This window comes from Sciurus vulgaris, assembly GCF_902686455.1.
Source record: "Sciurus vulgaris genome assembly, chromosome: 9".
Classification (NCBI taxonomy): Eukaryota; Metazoa; Chordata; class Mammalia; order Rodentia; family Sciuridae; genus Sciurus; species Sciurus vulgaris.
This window is the reverse complement of record NC_136469.1, coordinates 1,366,344-1,383,113: the sequence shown is the minus strand read 5'-3', so window position 1 is coordinate 1,383,113 and position 16,770 is coordinate 1,366,344. Positions and strand designations below refer to the sequence as shown.

At 58.8% G+C, this 16,770-nt stretch overlaps 1 protein-coding gene across 1 annotated transcript in view; it reads left to right on the top strand.

Moving 5' to 3' along the window:
* The window catches only part of PRSS12 (serine protease 12), a gene marked incomplete at its 5' end in the record, with an annotated part of 88,666 nt that overhangs the window by 48,903 nt on the left and 22,993 nt on the right, over positions 1 to 16,770 (top strand). Inside the window, 2 exon segments of the mRNA XM_079153130.1 lie at positions 1,873 to 1,951; positions 2,570 to 2,692. Of these exon segments, the coding sequence (XP_079009256.1) occupies positions 1,873 to 1,951; positions 2,570 to 2,692 (202 nt within the window).

The window sequence follows — 16,770 nt, the reverse complement described above, 5'->3', positions numbered from 1 at the left end:
GCAGGCAGCACCATGGCTCAGGACAGCTCTCCACATAGTAAGGTCAGGGAGTCAGGGCTTGTGGTCGACATTCAGGGCCAGGGCCTGCTGTCCCGGGGGACCCTGTCATAAGGGAACTCCTGCCGCTTCTTCAGTGCTCTCTGACGGTGGACAGCTTTTCTGCAGCCACTTGCTTAGCCCAGGATGACATGAGCTTTGACTTTTGCTTGCTCAGGACTATGCCATTCCTTTTCTTGGCATCTTGTGTTGACCCCACAGGGGCGCTTGCTGTGGGAAACTTGTTTTCATAAAGTACCGCCATTCCCAGTGTCAGCCACGGCTCATTTCTAAGAGCCAAAGCTCAAGGTCTAGCTAGCATGCCTCTGAGATCACTGGGCAGATTTCTCATCTTGGTACATGTTGTTGAACTCTATCTACCAAGAAATAACCCTGGGGCTCCCTCTTGGGCTCCCTCTGCTGGGTGTTGTGGGAGACCTTGCTGGTGAGATGCCCTGACCCTGGCACTGTTCCTGCCCTTCCCTTATCCAGGGAGAACAGTGCGTCTCTGTACTTCACGTACACATATTTAACCAAAGAGACAAATGGCCCAGCATGAGTTCTTCTTTGTAAGATCATTTTAAAAATTAGCCATGCCTTCCTGCCAGGTGCAGTGACACACCCCTGCAATCCCAGAGACTCAAGAGACTGAGGCAGGATGATTACCCGTTTGAGACCCGTCTCAGCAACTTAGTGAGACCCTGTTTCAAAACAAAAATAATGCAGAGGGCTGTGGGTGCAGCTCAGATAAAGCACCCCTGGGCTCAACCCTGGACACCCCCGTGACTGGTCCTTTTCTGTCTGCACTCCTTCCGTAGGGCCACCTTTGATGTCTAACTGGACTGCCTTGTAAATTCTTGGCAGAGGTCTGTTAGATTATTTTGGGAAGTGTGACTAACACTTATGAACAGTTTGCCACTTGACTTTACTTACCATGCCCTTGGAGATGTTAAAGCGCTTTATGAGAAAACATAAATTCAGATTGAAAGTCCCCTAGAGTAGGGAGCTTTGTTCCTCTAAGTTACGTTTTTACCTATGGCTGGGAATGGAGCTGCATGTAGGAAGTAATTTAAGCCACGACTGCCTTTCCCGTTCCCCCTCTCTAATGTTCCCTACCCAGAACGCCTCTGTGGTCAGAGAAGGTGACTATACAGGATCTCACTGTTCAGCAACCCACACAACACTGCACAGCTAATGCTGGAGACACATCAAGCTTGTCTGCTTGCAAATTAATGTCATTTGTTGAAGTGAGAAAACTTCCACTTAATATCATAAAAAGTTCCCTATAATTTGCAGAGAAAAGGCATTTTAAACCGTCTCTCAGCGTGCGATACCTAATCAATGACCTAATGTGTCAGGCAGCTTTGTCACTGCTGCGACCAACGGACCTGACAAGAACCATTGTAGATGAGGAGGAGTTTCTTTGGCTCACAGTTTCAGTCTCGGACCACAGATGGCCAGTTCCACTGCGCTGGCCCAGGGGAGGCAGAGCACCATGGCAGTGGGGTGTTGGGAAGGAGGGCAGGTCAGGGCGTGGAAGTCAGGAAGCAGAGGAGAGGAGCTCTGCTCCCCAGGGACAAGCTGTGCACCCAGGGCCACCCAGGACCCACTCCTCCAGCCACACCGACCTGCCTGCAGCCAGCACCGGGGGCCTGCCCAGGGGACTGCGCTGGCTGGGCTGGGGCTCCTGTTAGCCAGGCGCTTCTCCTTGTGCCTCCCCGCACTGTCTCCCAGGAGCTTTGTGGGACACCGCATCCAGACCCTAACACCTCCTGGCTTGCATTTCTCCTCCTCTCAGCAGTGTGACGTTGGATTAATGGCCTGTTTCTGCTCTAGAGCCCCTTTCATCTGTGTGTGGTTTGAGATTATTGCATCATCGGCAGAAGCGCATCATTGGTGGAAAAAATTCTTTGAGGTAAAAGGTTCTTCCGAGGAGCTGCTGCACATTATAGGATGCTGGCTTGGGCTCTTCTGCTGTTATATGGGAATTGTTCTGTGCATTTTACTCTCTGAACTAAGTACTGACCATCCTGATAACTGCACTGTTCTGTACCTACGTTTGATTTACATAGACCCTGCTCTTACATCTCTATCCTATGATTTATGTGATAGATGTTTGCTAAAAAGTGGCGTGATGGAAACAATGTAACAGGAGACGGAGACGTGGAAAAACGCGGAATGCATTTGATTTAGAATACCTTTGTTCTTGATTTGGCTGTTTCATTGTAAAGCTTGGGTTGCTGTGTGCACGGGCCAGCACGGGTTGACTAGATGGGTCTTCGGGCTGCTTGGTAAGGCTGGGTGGGGAGAGGACTGTGCTCATGCCATGCATGTCCCAGCATACGGAGCTGGTTGGGTGTCATCGACTGCCTGCCTGTGGCACATCCCTGTGGGCAGCTCAGGGTCCTGGGCAGCCTTCTGCAGGCTGGAGGGAGCTGCCCTCCAGAGTCCCTGGGGAACCCCCTTCCTCACACTGTGGGCCTTTAAAGCTGCGGTGCTTTTCTTTGCTCCTGTGTGGTTCCCTCTCTTTCAGGGGCGGCTGGCCCTGGCAGGTTTCCCTCCGGCTGAAGTCATCCCACGGCGGCGGCAGGCTCCTCTGCGGGGCGACGCTTCTGAGCAGCTGCTGGGTGCTGACGGCAGCACACTGCTTCAAGAGGTACGTGTCCATCTTTGCCAGCCCTCCTGCCTCCAGCACCCGGTGTCAGCGGGGCTGAGAGCTTTCCCTGCGGAGGCTCTGCAGCTTGTGGGAGTGAGGGGTGACAGGCACTTACTTCCTCGGGTTATGTGGACTCTGGGTCTGGGGAGAAGAGGTCAGAGGGCTTGTGCCGGGGGGCAGCTGTGGTGGCGCCTTCCTGAGGTGAATCACAGCTGGGCGACGTGAGAGTGGTCCGGCTCAGCGTGATGCTGAGGAGCGGAGTGCAGCTCTGCTGGAGTCAGTGTGTCCCTCCTCCTGGGGTTTGTCTGAGAGCTCTCTGTCTGTGCCTCTGGAAAGGAAGGTTCGCACATTTTGTCCTTGGCTTTCACACGAGTTTCCTCTTGTCCCAGATGCTTCATCAGTCCATCCGAAGCCTTCCTGCTTCGGAGGGGAGGCTCTGTCAGGAAAACCGTGTGCCTGCCTCAGCTCACCCTGCAGAACCCGTGGGGACTGACTCCTCTCCCTTTGTCCAGGGCTGTTTGTGGGCTCTAGAGTGTGACCATTTCCTCAGCATTAATTTTGGGGCGTATTTAAAAATGTGCACCAAACTTGGCAAAATATTAATGATTACTGAAGCAAGGTGATGCATATGAGGAGTTTAGTTACACTCTTAACTAAGTGTTAACTAACTGGGTGTTGGAAAAATGTCTTAATACAAAGGTCGAAGAGAATGTGCACTGTATTGTTGAAGATTCTTTCAAGCAAAATTCTGCTTCACGTTTTTTTCTTTGGCACTGGGGATTGAACCCGGGGGCACTTACATTTTTCCCTCAAATAGCATCACGTGGCGTGTCCCTTTGCAGACCAGCGGTGTGGGTTTGTTCGTTCACTTCAGCTGCCTGCCTGTGAACGCTGACTTTATTGTAAACGTACCCCGTGTATCACCCCCATGGAGGGTTAGTTAGGTGATGTCCGCTCTTTCACTACTAAAGCACTTTCAGTGGAATTCACGTGCGTGCGCACATCTCACAAGGGCCTGCGCGGCAGCCTCCGCTGGGCCCTGCAGCCGGGCTCCCTTCAGGTCTGCACGGCCTCCCAGTCCTCTGGAGAAGCCTGTGGGCTCAGGCACAGCACTGTGAAGGCTCTGCCTTCACACTCGAACTTGATACTGTTGGAAAGTTTGACTTTTGCCGATCTTAGAGATTTGGAATTTCCTTTAAGTAGTACTGCCTGGCTGATGTCTCCTCTTTCGTGAACTCTGGAGTCCTTGTCCTTGGTCTTCTGCAGTGCTGTCTGTGGCTGGCTCAGCTCTCTTTATACACAAGTCACTGCTGTGACCGGTCATGAGTGCCTTTCCGTCTGGCCATGCCCTTCTACTGTTTATGGTTTTCTTACAAAAATATTTTATTTTTTTAAAAGTGTCATTTCCTTTAAAGTTTGTAAAAGCTCTACATCTCATTTTAAAAATCTCTCCCAAGACCCATATTAATAAAGATAGTTTGACTTTTTTATAAATTTATTGTCTTGCTTTTCATATTTAGACTTTCAGTCCGTTTAGTTTATTTCTGTGTATGGCACATGGTGAGGGCTGGCTTTCACACTCGTGTCTGTGGATAGTCATCCCAAGCCTTGTCCTTTCTTGAATGCTCCTTTATTTATCTAGAGCTGCCCTCTCCAAAATGGTGGTCACTAGCTGTGGCTGTGGAGGAGTCACAGAGGGTCAGTCTGCACTGAGATGTGCTGAACGTGTGAGGTACAGACAGGATTCTAAATACTCAGTGAGAGGAGAATGCTAAGAGTGTTTTCTTCATAGAGTGTAAAATATTAAGCTGGGCGCAGTGGTGCACACCTCTGATCCCAGTGACTTGGGAGGCTGAGGCAGGAGGATCGTGAGTTCAAAGCCAGCCTTAGCAAAAGCTGGTGCTAAGCAACTCAGTGAGACCCTGTTTCTAAATAAAATACAAAATAGGTCTGGGGGTGTGGGTCAGTGGTCTGATACCCCTGAGTTCAATTCCCAGTACCCCCTCAAAAGAAAATAAGATATTAAATATGTCAGTAATATTCATATTACTCACATGTACAATATTTTGAGTCCTGGAATGTATTGTTATCAAAGTGTTTTGAATCTTTACAATATACTGGTAATGTCAGTACACAACACAGACGGGAGAATTGTTCAAGTACTTTTCTCTTTGCAGCTCATTTTTTTGCAGTTCCAGTATTTGAAATACACCTAAACTTCACTTACATTTTGAGGCAGGATCTACAAGACCTGTTTTCTAGGCACCATATAAAAAAAGCTTCTGAACCCTGAAGACACAGGATGATTCAAGGTTGGAAATGGAAAGTCTCATGGAGTCAAGGGACTCGCTAGAAGGAGCCATCAGTCGTGGTGGCTGCAGGAGCCAGTCCTGTGTTGCACCACTTAGTTCTTTCAACTGATTCAATTCAGGAAGTCATCCATCACGAGGTCGGAGCCCTAGGTGGGGCGACTCGGATGTCTGAGCATCTCTCCACCTGGGAGGAAACGGGAGGTCGTTTTTAAATAAGCGGTCACCAGAAAACTCAAAGCTCCTGAACTCACCCTAATCAAATGCACATTCAAGTGGAGGCCTTGTGAACAGTGGGAGCCTCTGCAGCTTTTGTCAGAACATTGAGGTGTGGGCTGGGCTGGGCTCAGTGGCGGAGCCCTTGCCTAGCATGTGTGAGGCACTGGGTTCCATCCTCAGCACCACTTAACAATGAACAAATAAAGGTATGCCGTCCATCTACAGCTACAAAACCTTTTAAAAAAATTGAATGAGAGTCGTTCAGCAGATACTTTTCCCCTTAAGCACTTGATACTGGCTTCAAGTGCATGGAGAGTCCGTGAAGCCAGGGTTGCAGTGCCAGGCAAACCAGGACTGACCGAAGAGCCGAGGAGTAACTGCAGTAGTGGACAGCAGGACACACGCAGACAAGGGAGGGAGCCACAGCGTGAGACACTGAGGAGGGCTGCTGGAGAACTGACTGGCAGACGGACTGTGACTGCAGAAGGAGGGTAGTGCGCAGACCATGAGGCTGGACAGGAGGTTCAGGAGACAGGTAGAGAGGGGGTGGGTGGACACGGGCTGGACAGGACGTTCAGGAGGCAGGTAGAGAGGGTGGTGGGTGGACACAGGCTGGACAGGAGGTTCAGGAAGCAGGTAGAGAGGGTGGTGGGTAGACATGGGACTGGACAGGAGGTTCAGGAGGTAGGTAGAGAGGGTGGTGGGTGGACACGGGCTGGACAGGAGGTTGAGGAGACAGGTAGAGAAGGTGGTGGGTGGACACGGGCTGGACAGGAGGTTCAGGAGGCAGGTACAGAGGGTGGTGGGTAGACATGGGGCTGGACAGGAGGGTCAGGAGGCAGGTAGAGAGGGTGGTGGGTGGACACGGGCTGGACAGGAGGGTGAGGAGACAGGTAGAGAGGGTGGTAGGTGACACGGGCTGGACAGGAGGTTCAGGAGGCAGGTAGAGAGGGTGGGGGGTGGACACGGGCTGGACAGGAGGGTGAGGAGACAGGTAGAGAGGGTGGTAGGTGACACGGGCTGGACAGGAGGTTCAGGAGGCAGGTAGAGAGGGTGGTGGGTGGACATGGGACTGGACAGGAGGTTGAGGAGGCAGGTAGAGAGGGTGGTGGGTGGACACGGGCTGGACAGGAGGTTGAGGAGGCAGGTAGAGAGGGTGGTGGGTGGACACGGGCTGGACAGGAGGTTCAGGAGGCAGGTAGAGAGGGTGGTGGGTGGACACGGGCTGGACAGGAGGATCAGGAGGCAGGTAGAGAGGGTGGTGGGTGGACATGGGACTGGTCAGGAGGTTCAGGAGGCAGGTAGAGAGGGTGGTGTGTGGACACGGGCTGGACAGGAGGGTGAGGAGGCAGGTAGAGAGGGTGGTGGGTGGACATGGGGCTGGATAGGAGGGTCAGGAGGCAGGTAGAGAGGGTGGTGGGTGGACATGGGGCTGGACAGGAGGTTCAGGAGGCAGGTAGAGAGGGTGGTGGGTGGACATGGGGCTGGACAGGAGGTTCAGGAGGCAGGTAGAGAGGGTGGTGGGTGGACACGGGCTGGACAGGAGGTTGAGGAGACAGGTAGAGAGGATGGTGGGTGGACATGGGCTGGACAGGAGGTTCAGGAGGCAGGTAGAGAGGGTGGTGGGTGGACATGGGACTGGACAGGAGGTTCAGGAGGCAGGTAGAGAGGGTGGTGGGTGGACACGGGCTGGACAGGAGGTTCAGGAGGCAGGTAGAGAGGGTGGTGGGTGGACATGGGACTGGTCAGGAGGTTCAGGAGGCAGGTAGAGAGGGTGGTGTGTGGACACGGGCTGGACAGGAGGGTGAGGAGGCAGGTAGAGAGGGTGGTGGGTGGACATGGGGCTGGACAGGAGGGTCAGGAGGCAGGTAGAGAGGGTGGTGGGTGGACACCGGCTGGACAGGAGGTTCAGGAGGCAGGTAGAGAGGGTGGTGGGTAGACATGGGACTGGACAGGAGGTTCAGGAGGCAGGTAGAGAGGGTGGTGGGTGGACACGGGCTGGACAGGAGGTTCAGGAGGCAGGTAGAGAGGGTGGTGGGTGGACATGGGACTGGACAGGAGGTTGAGGAGGCAGGTAGAGAGGGTGGTGGGTGGACACGGGCTGGACAGGAGGTTGAGGAGGCAGGTAGAGAGGGTGGTGGGTGGACACGGGCTGGACAGGAGGTTCAGGAGGCAGGTAGAGAGGGTGGTGGGTGGACACGGGCTGGACAGGAGGATCAGGAGGCAGGTAGAGAGGGTGGTGGGTGGACATGGGACTGGTCAGGAGGTTCAGGAGGCAGGTAGAGAGGGTGGTGTGTGGACACGGGCTGGACAGGAGGGTGAGGAGGCAGGTAGAGAGGGTGGTGGGTGGACATGGGGCTGGATAGGAGGGTCAGGAGGCAGGTAGAGAGGGTGGTGGGTGGACATGGGGCTGGACAGGAGGTTCAGGAGGCAGGTAGAGAGGGTGGTGGGTGGACAAGGGGCTGGACAGGAGGTTCAGGAGGCAGGTAGAGAGGGTGGTGGGTGGACACGGGCTGGACAGGAGGTTGAGGAGACAGGTAGAGAGGATGGTGGGTGGACATGGGCTGGACAGGAGGTTCAGGAGGCAGGTAGAGAGGGTGGTGGGTGGACATGGGACTGGACAGGAGGTTCAGGAGGCAGGTAGAGAGGGTGGTGGGTGGACACGGGCTGGACAGGAGGTTCAGGAGGCAGGTAGAGAGGGTGGTGGGTGGACATGGGACTGGTCAGGAGGTTCAGGAGGCAGGTAGAGAGGGTGGTGTGTGGACACGGGCTGGACAGGAGGGTGAGGAGGCAGGTAGAGAGGGTGGTGGGTGGACATGGGGCTGGACAGGAGGGTCAGGAGGCAGGTAGAGAGGGTGGTGGGTGGACACCGGCTGGACAGGAGGTTCAGGAGGCAGGTAGAGAGGGTGGTGGGTAGACATGGGACTGGACAGGAGGTTCAGGAGGCAGGTAGAGAGGGTGGTGGGTGGACACGGGCTGGACAGGAGGTTCAGGAGGCAGGTAGAGAGGGTGGTGGGTGGACATGGGACTGGACAGGAGGTTCAGGAGGCAGGTAGAGAGGGTGGTGGGTGGACATGGGCTGGACAGGAGGTTGAGGAGGCAGGTAGAGAGGGTGGTGGGTGGACACGGGCTGGACAGGAGGTTCAGGAGGCAGGAAGAGAGGGTGGTGGGTGGACACGGGCTGGACAGGAGGGTGAGGAGACAGGCAGAGAGGGTGGTGGGTGGACACGGGCTGGACAGGAGGTTCAGGAGGAAGGTAGAGAGGGTGGTGGGTGGACACGGGCTGGACAGGAGGTTGAGGAGACAGGCAGAGAGGGTGGTGGGTGGACATGGGCTGGACAGGAGGGTGAGGAGACAGGCAGAGAGGGTGGTGGGTGGACACGGGCTGGACAGGAGGTTCAGGAGGAAGGTAGAGAGGGTGGTGGGTGGACACGGGCTAGACAGGAGGGTGAGGAGACAGGTAGAGAGGGTGGTGGGTGGACACGGGCTGGACAGGAGGTTCAGGAGGCAGGTAGAGAGGGTGGTGGGTGGACATGGGACTGGACAGGAGGTTGAGGAGGCAGGTAGAGAGGGTGGTGGGTGGACACGGGCTGGACAGGAGGTTGAGGAGGCAGGTAGAGAGGGTGGTGGGTGGACACGGGCTGGACAGGAGGTTGAGGAGGCAGGTAGAGAGGGTGGTGGGTGGACACGGGCTGGACAGGAGGTTCAGGAGGCAGGTAGAGAGGGTGGTGGGTGGACACGGGCTGGACAGGAGGTTGAGGAGACAGGTAGAGAGGGTGGTGGGTGGACACGGGCTAGACAGGAGGTTGAGGAGACAGGTAGAGAGGGTGGTGGGTGGACACGGGCTGGACAAGAGGTTGAGGAGACAGGTAGAGAGGGTGGTGGGTGGACACGGGCTGGACAGGAGGTTCAGGAGGCAGGTAGAGAGGGTTGTGGGTGGACACGGGCTGGACAGGAGGTTGAGGAGGCAGGTAGAGAGGGTGGTGGGTGGACACGGGCTGGACAGGAGGTTGAGGAGACAGGTAGAGAGGGTGGTGGGTGGACACGGGCTGGACAGGAGGTTCAGGAGGCAGGTAGAGAGGGTGGTGGGTGGACACGGGCTGGACAGGAGGTTGAGGAGGCAGGTAGAGAGGGTGGTGGGTGGACACGGGCTGGACAGGAGGTTGAGGAGGCAGGTAGAGAGGGTGGTGGGTGGACACGGGCTGGACAGGAGGTTGAGGAGGCAGGTAGAGAGGGTGGTGGGTGGACACGGGCTGGACAGGAGGTTCAGGAGGCAGGAAGAGAGGGTGGTGGATGGACACGGGCTGGACAGGAGGGTGAGGAGACAGGTAGAGAGGGTGGTGGGTGGACACGGGCTGGACAGGAGGTTCAGGAGGCAGGTAGAGAGGGTGGTGGGTGGACACGGGCTGGACAGGAGGTTGAGGAGACAGGTAGAGAGGGTGGTGGGTGGACACGGGCTGGACAGGAGGTTCAGGAGGCAGGTAGAGAGGGTGGTGGGTGGACACGGGCTGGACAGGAGGTTGAGGAGGCAGGTAGAGAGGGTGGTGGGTGGACACGGGCTGGACAGGAGGTTGAGGAGGCAGGTAGAGAGGGTGGTGGGTGGACACGGGCTGGACAGGAGGTTCAGGAGGCAGGTAGAGAGGGTGGTGGGTGGACATGGGCTGGACAGGAGGTTCAGCAGGCAGGTAGAGAGGGTGGTGGGTGGACACGGGCTGGACAGGAGGTTCAGGAGGCAGGTAGAGAGGGTGGTGGGTGGACACGGGCTGGACAGGAGGTTGAGGAGACAGGTAGAGAGGGTGGTGGGTGGACACGGGCTGGACAGGAGGTTCAGGAGGCAGGTAGAGAGGGTGGTGGGTGGACACGGGCTGGACAGGAGGTTGAGGAGGCAGGTAGAGAGGGTGGTAGGTGGACATGGGCTGGACAGGAGGTTCAGGAGGCAGGAAGAGAGGGTGGTGGATGGACACGGGCTGGACAGGAGGGTGAGGAGACAGGAAGAGAGGGTGGTAGGTGGACATGGGCTGGACAGGAGGTTCAGGAGGCAGGTAGAGAGGGTGGTGGGTGGACATGGGACTGGACAGGAGGCAGGTAGAGAGGGTGGTGGGTGGACACGGGCTGGACAGGAGGTTCAGGAGGCAGGTAGAGAGGGTGGTGGGTGGACATGGGACTGGACAGGAGGTTCAGGAGGCAGGTAGAGAGGGTGGTGGGTGGACACGGGCTGAACAGGAGGGTGAGGAGACAGGCAGAGAGGATGGTGGGTGGACACGGGCTGGACACGAGGTTCAGGAGGCAGGTAGAGAGGATGGTGGGTGGACACGGGCTGGACAGGAGGTTGAAGAGACAGGCAGAGAGGGTGGTGGGTGGACATGGGCTGGACAGGAGGTTCAGGAGGCAGGTAGAGAGGGTGGTGGGTGGACATGGGACTGGACAGGAGGTTCAGGAGGCAGGTAGAGAGGGTGGTGGGTGGACATGGGACTGGACAGGTGTTTCAGGAGGCAGGTAGAGAGGGTGGTGGGTGGACATGGGACTGGACAGGAGGTTCAGGAGTCAGGAAGAGAGGGTGGTGGGTGGACATGGGCTGGACAGGAGGTTCAGGAGGCAGATAGAGAGGGTGGTGGGTAGACATGGGGCTGGACAGGAGGGTCAGGAGGCAGGTAGAGAGGGTGGTGGGTGGACACCGGCTGGACAGGAGGTTGAGGAGGCAGGTAGAGAGGGTGGTGGGTGGACACGGGCTGGACAGGAGGTTCAGGAGGCAGGTACAGAGGGTGGTGGGTAGACATGGGGCTGGACAGGAGGGTCAGGAGGCAGGTAGAGAGGGTGGTGGGTGGACACGGGCTGGACAGGAGGGTGAGGAGACAGGTAGAGAGGGTGGTAGGTGACACGGGCTGGACAGGAGGTTCAGGAGGCAGGTAGAGAGGGTGGTGGGTGGACACGGGCTGGACAGGAGGGTGAGGAGACAGGTAGAGAGGGTGGTAGGTGACACGGGCTGGACAGGAGGTTCAGGAGGCAGGTAGAGAGGGTGGTGGGTGGACATGGGACTGGACAGGAGGTTCAGGAGGCAGGTAGAGAGGGTGGTGGGTGGACACGGGCTGGACAGGAGGTTCAGGAGGCAGGTAGACAGGGTGGTGGGTGGACATGGGACTGGACAGGAGGTTGAGGAGGCAGGTAGAGAGGGTGGTGGGTGGACACGGGCTGGACAGGAGGTTGAGGAGGCAGGTAGAGAGGGTGGTGGGTGGACACGGGCTGGACAGGAGGTTGAGGAGGCAGGTAGAGAGGGTGGTGGGTGGACACGGGCTGGACAGGAGGTTCAGGAGGCAGGTAGGGTGGTGGGTGGACATGGGACTGGTCAGGAGGTTCAGGAGGCAGGTAGAGAGGGTGGTGTGTGGACACGGGCTGGACAGGATGGTGAGGAGGCAGGTAGAGAGGGTGGTGGGTGGACATGGGCTGGACAGGAGGTTCAGGAGGCAGGTAGAGAGGGTGGTGGGTGGACATGGGGCTGGACAGGAGGTTCAGGAGGCAGGTAGAGAGGGTGGTGGGTGGACACGGGCTGGACAGGAGGTTGAGGAGACAGGTAGAGAGGGTGGTGGGTGGACATGGGCTGGACAGGAGGTTCAGGAGGCAGGTAGAGAGGGTGGTGGGTGGACATGGGACTGGACAGGAGGTTCAGGAGGCAGGTAGAGAGGGTGGTGGGTGGACACGGGCTGGACAGGAGGTTCAGGAGGCAGGTAGAGAGGGTGGTGGGTGGACATGGGACTGGTCAGGAGGTTCAGGAGGCAGGTAGAGAGGGTGGTGTGTGGACACGGGCTGGACAGGAGGGTGAGGAGGCAGGTAGAGAGGGTGGTGGGTGGACATGGGGCTGGACAGGAGGGTCAGGAGGCAGGTAGAGAGGGTGGTGGGTGGACACCGGCTGGACCGGAGGTCCAGGAGGCAGGTAGAGAGGGTGGTGGGTAGACATGGGACTGGACAGGAGGTTGAGGAGGCAGGTAGAGAGGGTGGTGGGTGGACACGGGCTGGACAGGAGGTTCAGGAGGCAGGTAGAGAGGGTGGTGGGTGGACACGGGCTGGACAGGAGGTTCAGGAGGCAGGTAGAGAGGGTGGTGGGTGGACATGGGACTGGACAGGAGGTTCAGGAGGCAGGTAGAGAGGGTGGTGGGTGGACACGGGCTGGACAGGAGGGTGAGGAGACAGGCAGAGAGGATGGTGGGTGGACACGGGCTGGACAGGAGGTTCAGGAGGCAGGTAGAGAGGGTGGTGGGTGGATACGGGCTGGACAGGAGGTTGAGGAGACAGGCAGAGAGGGTGGTGGGTGGACATGGGGCTGGACAGGAGGGTCAGGAGGCAGGTAGAGAGGGTGGTGGGTAGATACGGGCTGGACAGGAGGTTGAGGAGACAGGCAGAGAGGGTGGTGGGTGGACATGGGCTGGACAGGAGGTTCAGGAGGCAGGTAGAGAGGGTGGTGGGTGGACATGGGACTGGACAGGAGGTTCAGGAGGCAGGTAGAGAGGGTGGTGGGTGGACACGGGCTGGACAGGAGGGTGAGGAGGCAGGTAGAGAGGGTGGTGGGTGGACATGGGGCTGGACAGGAGGGTCAGGAGGCAGGTAGAGAGGGTGGTGGGTGGACACCGGCTGGACCGGAGGTTCAGGAGGCAGGTAGAGAGGGTGGTGGGTGGACACGGGCTGGACAGGAGGTTCAGGAGGCAGGTAGAGAGGGTGGTGGGTGGACATGGGACTGGACAGGAAGTTCAGGAGGCAGGAAGAGAGGGTGGTGGGTGGACACGGGCTGGACAGGAGGTTCAGGAGGCAGGTAGAGAGGGTGGTGGGTGGACACGGGCTGGACAGGAGGGTGAGGAGGCAGGTAGAGAGGGTGGTGGGTGGACATGGGGCTGGACAGGAGGGTCAGGAGGCAGGTAGAGAGGGTGGTGGGTGGACACCGGCTGGACCGGAGGTTCAGGAGGCAGGTAGAGAGGGTGGTGGGTAGACATGGGACTGGAGAGGAGGTTGAGGAGGCAGGTAGAGAGGTTGGTGGGTGGACACGGGCTGGACAGGAGGGTGAGGAGACAGGCAGAGAGGATGGTGGGTGGACACGGGCTGGACAGGAGGTTCAGGAGGCAGGTAGAGAGGGTGGTGGGTGGATACGGGCTGGACAGGAGGTTGAGGAGACAGGCAGAGAGGGTGGTGGGTGGACATGGGCTGGACAGGAGGTTCAGGAGGCAGGTAGAGAGGGTGGTGGGTGGACATGGGACTGGACAGGAGGTTCAGGAGGCAGGTAGAGAGGGTGGTGGGTGGACATGGGACTGGACAGGAGGTTCAGGAGGCAGGTAGAGAGGGTGGTGGGTGGACATGGGACTGGACAGGAGGTTCAGGAGTCAGGAAGAGAGGGTGGTGGGTGGACATGGGCTGGACAGGAGGTTCAGGAGGCAGGTAGAGAGGGTGGTGGGTAGACATGGGGCTGGACAGGAGGGTCAGGAGGCAGGTAGAGAGGGTGGTGGGTGGACACCGGCTGGACAGGAGGTTGAGGAGGCAGGTAGAGAGGGTGGTGGGTGGACACGGGCTGGACAGGAGGTTCAGGAGGCAGGTACAGAGGGTGGTGGGTAGACATGGGGCTGGACAGGAGGGTCAGGAGGCAGGTAGAGAGGGTGGTGGGTGGACACGGGCTGGACAGGAGGGTGAGGAGACAGGTAGAGAGGGTGGTAGGTGACACGGGCTGGACAGGAGGGTGAGGAGGCAGGTAGAGAGGGTGGTGGGTGGACATGGGGCTGGACAGGAGGGTCAGGAGGCAGGTAGAGAGTGTGGTGGGTGGACACCGGCTGGACAGGAGGTTCAGGAGGCAGGTAGAGAGGGTGGTGGGTAGACATGGGACTGGACAGGAGGTTCAGGAGGCAGGTAGAGAGGGTGGTGGGTGGACACGGGCTGGACAGGAGGTTCAGGAGGCAGGTAGAGAGGGTGGTGGGTGGACATGGGACTGGACAGGAGGTTGAGGAGGCAGGTAGAGAGGGTGGTGGGTGGACACGGGCTGGACAGGAGGTTGAGGAGGCAGGTAGAGAGGGTGGTGGGTGGACACGGGCTGGACAGGAGGTTCAGGAGGCAGGTAGAGAGGGTGGTGGGTGGACACGGGCTGGACAGGAGGATCAGGAGGCAGGTAGAGAGGGTGGTGGGTGGACATGGGACTGGTCAGGAGGTTCAGGAGGCAGGTAGAGAGGGTGGTGTGTGGACACGGGCTGGACAGGAGGGTGAGGAGGCAGGTAGAGAGGGTGGTGGGTGGACATGGGGCTGGACAGGTGTTTCAGGAGGCAGGTAGAGAGGGTGGTGGGTGGACATGGGACTGGACAGGAGGTTCAGGAGTCAGGAAGAGAGGGTGGTGGGTGGACATGGGCTGGACAGGAGGTTCAGGAGGCAGGTAGAGAGGGTGGTGGGTAGACATGGGGCTGGACAGGAGGGTCAGGAGGCAGGTAGAGAGGGTGGTGGGTGGACACCGGCTGGACAGGAGGTTGAGGAGGCAGGTAGAGAGGGTGGTGAGTGGACACGGGCTGGACAGGAGGTTCAGGAGGCAGGTAGAGAGGGTGGTGGGTAGACATGGGGCTGGACAGGAGGGTCAGGAGGCAGGTAGAGAGGGTGGTGGGTAGGACACGGGCTGGACAGGAGGGTGAGGAGACAGGTAGAGAGGGTGGTAGGTGGACACGGGCTGGACAGGAGGTTCAGGAGGCAGGTAGAGAGGGTGGTGGGTGGACATGGGACTGGACAGGAGGTTCAGGAGGCAGGTAGAGAGGGTGGTGGGTGGACACGGGCTGGACAGGAGGTTCAGGAGGCAGGTAGAGAGGGTGGTGGGTGGACATGGGACTGGTCAGGAGGTTCAGGAGGCAGGTAGAGAGGGTGGTGTGTGGACACGGGCTGGACAGGAGGGTGAGGAGGCAGGTAGAGAGGGTGGTGGGTGGACATGGGGCTGGACAGGAGGGTCAGGAGGCAGGTAGAGAGGGTGGTGGGTGGACACCGGCTGGACAGGAGGTTCAGGAGGCAGGTAGAGAGGGTGGTGGGTAGACATGGGACTGGACAGGAGGTTCAGGAGGCAGGTAGAGAGGGTGGTGGGTGGACACGGGCTGGACAGGAGGTTCAGGAGGCAGGTAGAGAGGGTGGTGGGTGGACATGGGACTGGACAGGAGGTTCAGGAGGCAGGTAGAGAGGGTGGTGGGTGGACATGGGCTGGACAGGAGGTTGAGGAGGCAGGTAGAGAGGGTGGTGGGTGGACACGGGCTGGACAGGAGGTTCAGGAGGCAGGAAGAGAGGGTGGTGGGTGGACACGGGCTGGACAGGAGGGTGAGGAGACAGGCAGAGAGGGTGGTGGGTGGACACGGGCTGGACAGGAGGTTCAGGAGGAAGGTAGAGAGGGTGGTGGGTGGACACGGGCTAGACAGGAGGGTGAGGAGACAGGTAGAGAGGGTGGTGGGTGGACACGGGCTGGACAGGAGGTTCAGGAGGCAGGTAGAGAGGGTGGTGGGTGGACATGGGACTGGACAGGAGGTTGAGGAGGCAGGTAGAGAGGGTGGTGGGTGGACACGGGCTGGACAGGAGGTTGAGGAGGCAGGTAGAGAGGGTGGTGGGTGGACACGGGCTGGACAGGAGGTTCAGGAGGCAGGTAGAGAGGGTGGTGGGTGGACACGGGCTGGACAGGAGGTTCAGGAGGCAGGTAGAGAGGGTGGTGGGTGGACACGGGCTGGACAGGAGGTTGAGGAGGCAGGTAGAGAGGGTGGTGGGTGGACACGGGCTAGACAGGAGGTTGAGGAGACAGGTAGAGAGGGTGGTGGGTGGACACGGGCTGGACAAGAGGTTGAGGAGACAGGTAGAGAGGGTGGTGGGTGGACACGGGCTGGACAGGAGGTTCAGGAGGCAGGTAGAGAGGGTTGTGGGTGGACACGGGCTGGACAGGAGGTTGAGGAGGCAGGTAGAGAGGGTGGTGGGTGGACACGGGCTGGACAGGAGGTTGAGGAGACAGGTAGAGAGGGTGGTGGGTGGACACGGGCTGGACAGGAGGTTCAGGAGGCAGGTAGAGAGGGTGGTGGGTGGACACGGGCTGGACAGGAGGTTGAGGAGGCAGGTAGAGAGGGTGGTGGGTGGACACGGGCTGGACAGGAGGTTGAGGAGGCAGGTAGAGAGGGTGGTGGGTGGACACGGGCTGGACAGGAGGTTGAGGAGGCAGGTAGAGAGGGTGGTGGGTGGACACGGGCTGGACAGGAGGTTCAGGAGGCAGGAAGAGAGGGTGGTGGATGGACACGGGCTGGACAGGAGGGTGAGGAGACAGGTAGAGAGGGTGGTGGGTGGACACGGGCTGGACAGGAGGTTCAGGAGGCAGGTAGAGAGGGTGGTGGGTGGACACGGGCTGGACAGGAGGTTGAGGAGACAGGTAGAGAGGGTGGTGGGTGGACACGGGCTGGACAGGAGGTTCAGGAGGCAGGTAGAGAGGGTGGTGGGTGGACACGGGCTGGACAGGAGGTTGAGGAGGCAGGTAGAGAGGGTGGTGGGTGGACACGGGCTGGACAGGAGGTTGAGGAGGCAGGTTTG